The sequence below is a fragment of the Morone saxatilis genome, unplaced genomic scaffold (genome assembly GCF_004916995.1).
Source record: "Morone saxatilis isolate NCDOM2014 unplaced genomic scaffold, NCSU_SB_2.0 Contig5, whole genome shotgun sequence".
NCBI lineage: Eukaryota > Metazoa > Chordata > Actinopteri > Moronidae > Morone > Morone saxatilis.
In genome coordinates this window covers 5,166,749-5,176,267 of record NW_023340095.1, presented here as the reverse complement: position 1 = coordinate 5,176,267, position 9,519 = coordinate 5,166,749, and the positions used below count along the sequence as shown (strand labels likewise).

Below are 9,519 nucleotides of genomic sequence, written 5' to 3'. Positions count from 1 at the left end.
AAATAAAGGTTAAATAAAAAAAAATAAAAAAAATAAAAAAACTGTAACATCATAGTCACCATAGAGACATGATATTGATCTTCTCAACTATCTCTCACCAATAAAAAAAATAACTGCAAAATCCCCAAAGCTATTGCTTCAAATGTGAGATGTTTACAGGAGAGAAACATGTCTGCAATCAGCACAATGAAACTCAATGAGATTTGGTTTATGGTGCTAAGAGCCAATAGTTATAAATCAAAAGCAGTTGTTCACTTTGAGTTTATGCCTTCATTGTCATCATAAGCACATATTTTTCATTTAAAATAAATTTTAATGGACTTATTTGAGAAAAACAATAGTGTAAATGTAGTCTGCTGGCAGCCTGAACAACAAAGTCTTTGTACTGTAGTGAGTGACGACTCTCAGAAGGTGTTGCTCTCTTGTAAATGTAGTCTGCTGGCAGCCTGAACACTATCATCCTAATGCCTTTTAGCTACACTGTATTAAGGTGATAGGAGGTGTCATTACAGCAACAAATTCAAGGTTATTGGGATCATACCAAAACTATCTGAATGGATATACAGTATAGTATGCTTGTTAACTATAACTGTTAAGCCTATTTACAGTTGATTGACAGCTGACTTCATACATTTTTAACTCACTTCTGTCTAATGAGTTTCTTAATCCTCTATTTCATTTGGACTAACTGGTTTTTATAGCCTTTTTTATACTCTTGGCCTTTAATTACTTAAATATCAAATAGCAGGGAGACTCTTGTAGAGTATCTGCCATTAGGCTTCCATATAGACTGTCAAAGCAAACAATTTACTTGCCAAGCTAAAGGCAAAAATAGCAATAGGATTTGCACTACATCATTTTGCATATTTTTAGGAGACACATGACTTATTTTTATCTTAAAGGACTGGGCTCATGTGCCACCTAAACATTAACCATGTATTTAATGGGTGCTCTGGTTTCATGATGCAGAACCCAGCTGAGCTCGAAGTCCAAGTGAAATTAAAAACCAGTAAAATCAGATTTTTAAGAACGAATATTAACTTGCAAAGGACAAAGAAATGTTCAGCTGTTAACTTTAGTGTACCATTAGGTCTGAGTAAATATGCCTCAACTTATCAGCAACCATTTTTCAATTCAAACTTGAGCAATTTATATATAAATACTGTACGTTCATGTAAGAAAAAATACAACTACGCGTCTTTTTTAATAGAATCTCTGCACAACATCATTTGTAAAACTTGTAACTCAGTCAGTGTTAAGATGTTGTAAGTAAAAATTTCAGACAATGTATTTTACATTGTTCCCACAAATAACAACCTTTTTAATCTGTTTGATGCCTTTTAAGGTAGCATTCGGTGAACAAAGTAATCAATGCCAAAAGTCAAGGCTCCTGTGTCACGACAAATTATGTAATGAATGCCATGTGGTGTTTAGTCCTTCTCAGGTCACAGACTGTCCTAAAGGATGTCACTGGATATTGCCACTAGCTATGTGTAAACAGGGTCAGACTCTATGAACTCCATGTTTAACACAAGGTGGATAATAAAACTCATTATTACTTTGACACACATACTAAATATAGCGTTAGAGGAAAGCCAGTTTGCTGTGTAACCTATTTTCTAATCTTTTAGAATGGAAAATATTTCATTTCAACTAGATTAAAACTGGATTAAATGAAATCAATGCACCTATAAAAATGAGCGGCTCAATAGTCAACTATTAATATTACACTGAAGTCATCATATCTTAATCAAACCTTGGCCAGCTTCCAAAGCAGGTCAAGTCCACCATTTTTAAAAGGTGGCCTAGTTCTTACAGTTTAAGATTACCCATTTTGAATGGTTCAGGAAAGAAAAGCTCACATTACCAATACTACTTTCCAGTAAAAATAGAGCAAATATGTCAACAGATACAATATGTACTCTTATATATTCTAACCACCATACAAAATTGTAAGCACAAAATAAATACTAAACATTTCACTTTAGTATTGCTCATCAGTGGCATCATTCTGGACCACAATTCAAATTCAGGATTATAAACCATAAAGATTATAGTATAACAGCAGAACTCGAGATTTATACTTATGAGTGCCTTTAAAAACTCCAATCGTGATCAGCTTAATCATCCCTCATGTAAAAATATTTACTTTTAAAATAAAATGTAGCACATAAAGGATAAGTGGTAGGATTTCGTGGCATAGCAGTGTAGTGGCAGATTGTAACACACTCGCTTCACCCTCCCCTTCCAAGCACAAAGGAGAAACTACGGTGCCAAACAAGTGAAAAATGCAAACGGCCCTATCTAGAGCCAGTGTTTGGTTTGTCCGTTCTGGAACGCAACCTGCAGCATCTGTAGATATAAAAGGCTTCTCAGTTAACAAAAACATAACAGGTATTATTTTCAGGTGATTATACAGTAACAAAAAAAACATACATATGAATGGTAAATGAATGTAAGAAAGCATTAGTTGTCCTTGAAGTGAAACAAAAAAACAACTGTGTTGCGGCGGTTGCTCAGCCCACAAGCTCACATAGACACTACACAGTACCGGCTCACACTGAGAGGATGGAAATTGAGAAAGGCAGTGAGTAGCTAGAAGGCAAAGAGACCAGAATGGAACAAACTACAACTAAAATGGAATAAAAACTTCATTTGTTATTGAAAAGCACCAGCGGGTGCAGGGCAGAACATTAACCAGCATGTAACATTGGGGGAAAATACTGCATTCTCAAACTCTGTTTATGATTGATGGTAAACTTGTTCTCTTACTTGCACTACCTCATAGTATATGAATTTAGGCCACAGTGTAATGCCTTATATAGATTGGGGCGATACTAACATTCGAGAAGCATATTTTCAGGTGTGAGACTTGCCTATATAAATCAGATATTTTTATGAGCCATGTCACTTTCTGTAGTGCCTATATTTCAATGATGGAAGTCACAAGAGTCATATTATTTACAGTGTTGTGTTATTTAAAAAACTGTGAGGTGGCGCCTTCATGTCTATTTGACACATCCCTGCTTCAGATTTGTTGCTATCACTCCTCTCTATGAGAAGATGTTGATTTAAAATGAAACATATTGTTTTTGTGTGTTTAACACTACTACTTTTGTTTTCAACAGCCAGTGAACAATGCTGATTTTATCATTCCAGTGGAAATTGATGGAACAGTTCACCAGGTAGGTTAAGACCATCTGCTGTCCTCTTATGTTGTTTCAGTCACATCACCACAATGTCAAACTGATCATTGAAGTTTCCCAAAGCTGTCTAGACTTCCGGCTGAAAGCCCCAACAATTTGTGTATAAAACAGGATTGATACAGAGCACGATCCTTGTACTGTATATACTGTATCACACACTAGCAACCAAAATCTGTGCTATATACCATCAGCCCTGAACAGTAGGATGCTTTATGAAATCTTATGGATTCTCAAATACAAAAGTATGGAGTAAAATCCAAAGATCCCACATGCTGGCTCCAGTTTGCACTGGTAACACTGTGCTAGCACCCTGACAGTGCTGTGGCCCGCTCTGTTGACGGCTCCAAGCAGCAGGTGGCTATTTCCATGGCCTGACGAAATGAGGAAACCCTGGCAGGCTTCTCAGAAATCACTGGCCATCAATCTCACTCTGTGGTGTATATTATGCCCTGCTTATTGGTGCTGGGGAATGGCAGTGACTATTCCCTGCAGGCGTTAAATGGTAACTGCAGTCTGTTGTGCTGAGCCTCCCAGAAGACAGCGGAGCTTTGTTGTCCAAAGGGCCTGGGTCTGTTTCAAGTAATCCAGGATAGGCTTGTTAAAGTGGGGAAGGCCTATTCGGGATGACTTGGTTCAGAAACAAGGCCGCCAGCATCTTAGTGGAAGTAGATAATATATAAAGTCCTGTTAGGGTGTCCACATGGAGTGTTATCAAATTCAATATTACAGCTTTGTGCGTTCTTTTGGATTATTCAATGTCAAGAGTTATCAACATACAAAATAATGTTAATGGTAAAGAAAATCTTTGCTCACAGTGAGTAACAGTCATGTTTGGAGATATTATAACACATAATATATGTTATATTACATTAAAAAGCCTAAATCTGCTCTGGCAGATGCCTTTTCTAAGTGTAGGTGCTGAATGTCCCAATATATTTTTGTTTTAAGAACTTCTGGACTCACAGGTCAGAAGTAGGATTTCCTTTCTTTACATTAACCCTTTAAGTAGTTTAAGTTCCTGATCATATCCCAACTGTAGATTTCATACTCGCATGCCTTTTGTGTCTCTCCCCCAGGTGTATGTGTTAAAGAGACCCCACGTTGACGAATTCCTCAAGAGGATGGGAGAACTGTTTGAGTGTGTTTTGTTCACCGCAAGCTTATCCAAGGTGAGACTGCTGTTACTCATTTTGTGTAATTTATGATAAAATGAGCCTGATCAAAGCAGGCGGGCTGGCGTTTTGCAGATGGACACAAACAGGCTTGATGTAGATAGTGGCACCTGTTGTTGTAAAGCATTATGCTTACTGGAAGACCAGCGTGCCATTTCACATGCACCCTCAGATACAGATATATTTATGATACCTGTCAAGCGATTGCGCAGACATTTTAACCTCTAACATTTACTCAGTGTCAACCTTTGTTTTAACTTTGTGAAGCACGTTGTCAGATATAAGTTTTGTGTCTTGCTGGTCTTTTGAAAAATGTCCAAGCTTAAATGTTGCAGATATGACTTCTCTATGGTTGACACATACTGTATGTCCCTGCTTAACTTGTGCATTATTTACAACTTGATTTTGTTGCCCCCAAGCGGCCAAAAAATCAGTTAATGCAGCTATACCTCTAACATAGAAATCAGGTTTTTTTGCCTCATTAGGAAATACTACAACGTGCATTGTTACTTTATTTCTGCCATGTAGTTCAGCAGTCTGTGTCTGTGTGTTTTTTTGCTTTTAAAAGGTAAAACGTGTGTGTACTTCCCACGCGCAGTTTGCACTTTTACTCATCTCAGTTGTCTAGCCTTTCTCATAAGCCATGTAAAGTAGCCATAAAATATCATACAAACATTGTTCAGTGCTATTTAAAGCTTGGTCCTGCTTCCCCCCCGTTTACTATAGTACGCAGATCCTGTGTCGGACCTGTTGGACAAATGGGGGGCCTTTCGGAGCCGTCTCTTCCGGGAGTCATGCGTCTTCCACAAAGGAAACTACGTAAAAGACCTGAGCCGTTTAGGAAGAGACCTGAACAAAGTCATCATCATTGACAACTCCCCAGCCTCCTACATCTTCCATCCCGACAACGCAGTATGCTGCTTTTATCTATTTCTCTGCAATACACTGAAATACATGTGATTAAAGGACACTCAGTAGTTGTCTTTTGTTCACTAAAAAATATTACTCTTTTGCTTTTTAGAAATTAATCTAATAATTGTATAATATTAAATACTTTGGAATATTGAAAAGGTCTTCTAATTCCACCGTATCTTGTTTCTTCAAACCTCCAGGTTCCTGTAGCGTCCTGGTTTGACGACATGTCAGACACTGAGCTCCTCGATCTTATCCCCTTCTTTGAGAGACTAAGCAAAGAGGATAACATCTATGATTTTCTCACGCAGCAGAGGACTTCAAGTTAACAAAGGCAGGATACTAGGATGAAAATAATCACCAGCAGCTGTCGTCACGGGGCCACGGAGGCTGGTGGGCCACAGGCTCCACGCTGCTTCCAACTACAAGGACCACACTGCAAAAAATGCCTGTCATTTAATCTCGTATATTTACAGTATATTGCATAAAAAAGATGCAAGAAATCTTCTGGCCGGGTTTGGAAACTATCGTATCTAATCCCAGTGACAGATTTTCTTTCTTTTTTTGTAATACTAGATAAAGACTGAGTATGAGATTCAATGACCTCTGTAGATATCTTTTGCAGTGCAGCTAGTGTGTTGTTGTTGATATGTGACATCAGTGATCTCTGTAAGTGTGCTGTAAACCTAGATTGTGTGAACAGTTGTTCAGTGTCATTCTACAAATGAACCACATCAATCATTTTTATGTCAGTACAATGTAGCATTTGTAATAGTATTTGAAGCTCTCACACAGAACATAACAAGCCATTGACAACTGTCCCTTAAAGCAACATTATGCAAGAATTGGTATTTTTTTTCAATTTGGCAAACAGGTTTGTGGTGGGGGGAGGGGGCAACTCTCCCGGTGCTCTGAGGTCCCGGTCCCGGGCACAGCTAGCTGCACGGCTAACTGAGCTAACTAGCTAATGAGAGCTACAGTTAGCAGCAGTTAGTGTTATGAAACTTACAGAGTTATTTTCTCTATAAGATACTATCCAGTTTCACCAAAATCAGTTGTATAGTAATCAGTGAGGCCCGGATCCCAGAAACACTCTTTAGTTTTTCCAACCTTTATTCTTGTTGCATTTGTGGTCTGATAAATAGTAAATTCATCCATATCAGTGCCCCATTTGACCATTTTCCAAGCTACTGCAGCTGTCGTATTTCAGGGGGACCCGCATGAGCGTCGAGTAGTTTGGAAAAACAATAGACACACTGAGAATACAGAGCAAGCTTCTTGTGGCTGAAGACTAGTTATGGTGTGTGATGTAGTGCAGTGTTAAGCTGTTCTCGCCGTACAGTGTAGCTGGTCAACCCATGTTACATAGTGCAAGAACAGGGGTTCAGGGCACCAAGTGAGAATGAAAGACCTTTCTCTCTATTACCAGTCAGTGTAATCAAAATTATTTTTGAAGCTGCTAAAATAGTTGCATAATGTTGCTTTAAATCCCATTAACTTACTTTTTTTTTGCCTAAAATGGCCAAATGTGTATGTAGTAAAAGACAATCATTAACTTTAAACAATGTTGGTTTAATAACATGTAATATGTGACACATATCACTACAAAACACACATTTTTGAAAAGCTGTGTGTGGAAGGAATTTGGTTTTAAAAACATACTATATACTTCAGCTTCTGCATTTAGATTGATTACAGATTATTTATAAGGTTTAATCACTAAATTCTAATAATACTGGAATCTAATTATTAATGTGTAATAACCTTTTTATATGTTGTTTTATGCCTAGTTCAGCCACAAACCACCATCATCTTGTGATTCATTAGTTGTCCTCATACTTGCATCCTAACACATCTTGAAAAGTACATATACAGTTACATCTGGATCTGGAGCATTAAGGAAACAGATCGACTGCACACACCTCGGACCTTTCACACCACTACAGAAATGGTGAGATCATTTTTGTACATACAGTATATCAGGATTTTAGGCAACTGTTTTGATTTGGTTTTAATGTTATTTTACCTAATGTTATTTTACCTTTTAAGTTTTTAGTTGAATTGGCCACCACAGTGTGCGGCCCATCAATAATGCAATCCTGTTAATGTGCGCTGAAGGGGGCTGTAACCTGCTACAGCGACTTAAATAACTTTGACGTTTGATTTGAAAGCACACTTTGATGCCTTCTGTCGGTAAACTTGAATCCGAGCTGTTTCGTATAAGACATTAATGCAGTCCAAATGTACTGCCTTATTGATCTGTTTATTCAGTTTCACAGGGGAAACTTGTGCCAGACACGTTCGAGCCCCGGTTGACTTTGTCTCAGTCTGGAGCGAGTGTGTATATTTGTATGTGTGTGTGGGTTTGAGTGTGATTGCGTCAGTGTGAGTATTTACATTGGTTTAAAATTTAAAAAAAAGATACTTTGACAATACGTGAAAAACCATAACCTGTCTTTAAATAATGATTTAACTTTTTTACTGTATGCAACAAGAGTATTAACGTTGTGACTCAAGTAAAGAAACTGGTTCGAGTTTAGTTTTTGGAGTTTTTAAATTGCTGCTGATAAATGTTAAGATTGAAAAAAAAGAACAACCAGAGATATTTTTACCTTGCATCAATAAAGCATGTTTTATTGAAACAGGTCATATTTCACTACAGAACCTTTTTTCACATTCCTAACGCTCAACAGTACTACATGGCAGAGGTGGAAACAAATGGAAAAATGGAATATGGAACAGATTTCATATGAAAACAACTATCATTCTCCGTTAAGTTCAAACATAATATCCACTCAACAATAAAACTAGCACGCCCTGATTATCATTCAAGGTGATCAAGTAATTTGTTTAACGTATTTCTTTCCTAGATTACCTGATTTTGGCCCAATGTATTTTCATTACAAGCCCCTTGCTGCAAGACAGAACTCTCTTCATTCAAACTTGAACTTCAGGTTTCATCAAAACATAAAAAAATGTCTATACAATGGACAAATTATGAAAAGACATTAATTGTTAAATGTAATTAGTGAGTCAACTGATGCTTGGACGATCCTTTCTAAAGCCTGAAGCTAAATGTAAATTTGAGATGGGTATGTGGCCGTTGAGTTCTCTATGTGGTAATACCTAATACTGGTGTTTGAGTATGCTCACTGTCACAACAGCCACACAAAACTATGCTCTGATATATGGGGAAATTACACTGAGTGCAAATCAGATAATACGGCATAGAAAATTGCACAATTACACATGTAGTCTGTAAGTCTCTTCTGGTGACGGATATAAGTATGTCAACTGCTTTCATTTATTCTTAGAGTATGCTTAATAGAAAAAAAAACGCCATCAACCAATTATTTTGAGGTATCTGGAGCCGAATCTAAGTTGTTTTTTGACAAGTTTTTAAGTTTTATAATGCCACAAGCAGGTTGTGTGAACAAGATCAGATCAGACAATTTTACATTTCAAATATTTTCTTAGCCCTAGAAATGGCCCTATTAATTCAAATGTCTCTTAACATGCATTGTGGCTTGGTTGCATTAAAACTACTGTTTGTAAAGCTGAACTCACACTTTTATTATTATTATTTATTACTATTTTTTTCCCACTAGTGAAGTCCTTTGAGCTTTACAGTATTCAACATTTATTGTTACAAATACACATTCAGCTTAAACCTCCATAGCATGGTTACAGTCAGCTCACTTACACACAGGATATCATTTACATACAAACTGCAATTTGTGTTATGATAAAGGAACCGTTTCTTCACACACTCACTATGACACATTTTATATGAACAGAAATTGAGTTCCTTAAATGCAAGTTACCGAAAGAAAATCCACTCCCTGAATTAATTGAACTGCATGAAAATCCATCACAACCCTGTTTAAACCACTTTTTTTTAGACATACTGTTTGTAAATATAGAAGCAATGTCAATGGTACAATGTAAAAGCATCAATATAATAATCAATTCATGTCAATTAGGCGATGACAGACGGTTGATGTCACTCATGGATCACCTGTGAAATTTGAGCAGAGAAAGAATTATATATATAATTTGCCTTGTGACCACTTAAAATAAATCAGTGTCTACTTGATACCCCTGAGTAATGGCCGTAGTGTGGACAGCTGCGAGTAGCTCCACCAAAAAATGATTTTCCCTTTTCAGATTGTTTAATTTGAATGATTTTAAAGGTCTGAAGAGCTGAAATCGTCCAGTAGTTGACCAGG

The 9,519-nt window shown here is 37.1% G+C and overlaps 1 protein-coding gene and 1 long non-coding RNA gene across 3 annotated transcripts in view; one reads left to right on the top strand and one right to left on the bottom strand.

Moving 5' to 3' along the window:
* Window positions 1–7,937, top strand: part of LOC118339458 (carboxy-terminal domain RNA polymerase II polypeptide A small phosphatase 1-like) — a 22,460-nt gene extending 14,523 nt beyond the window's left edge. For both annotated transcript variants that reach the window (XM_035677105.1, XM_035677104.1), the window contains 4 exons: window positions 3,129–3,185; window positions 4,283–4,375; window positions 5,105–5,290; window positions 5,491–7,937. In XM_035677105.1, the coding sequence (XP_035532998.1) occupies window positions 3,129–3,185; window positions 4,283–4,375; window positions 5,105–5,290; window positions 5,491–5,619 (465 nt within the window). In that variant the 3' untranslated portion in view covers window positions 5,620–7,937. The remainder of the gene's footprint in view (window positions 1–3,128; window positions 3,186–4,282; window positions 4,376–5,104; window positions 5,291–5,490) is intronic.
* LOC118339459 overlaps window positions 7,896–9,519 on the bottom strand; it is a 4,326-nt gene continuing 2,702 nt past the window's right edge. The window contains exon 2 of the long non-coding RNA XR_004797308.1: window positions 7,896–9,308. This is a non-coding gene — a long non-coding RNA (uncharacterized LOC118339459). The remainder of the gene's footprint in view (window positions 9,309–9,519) is intronic.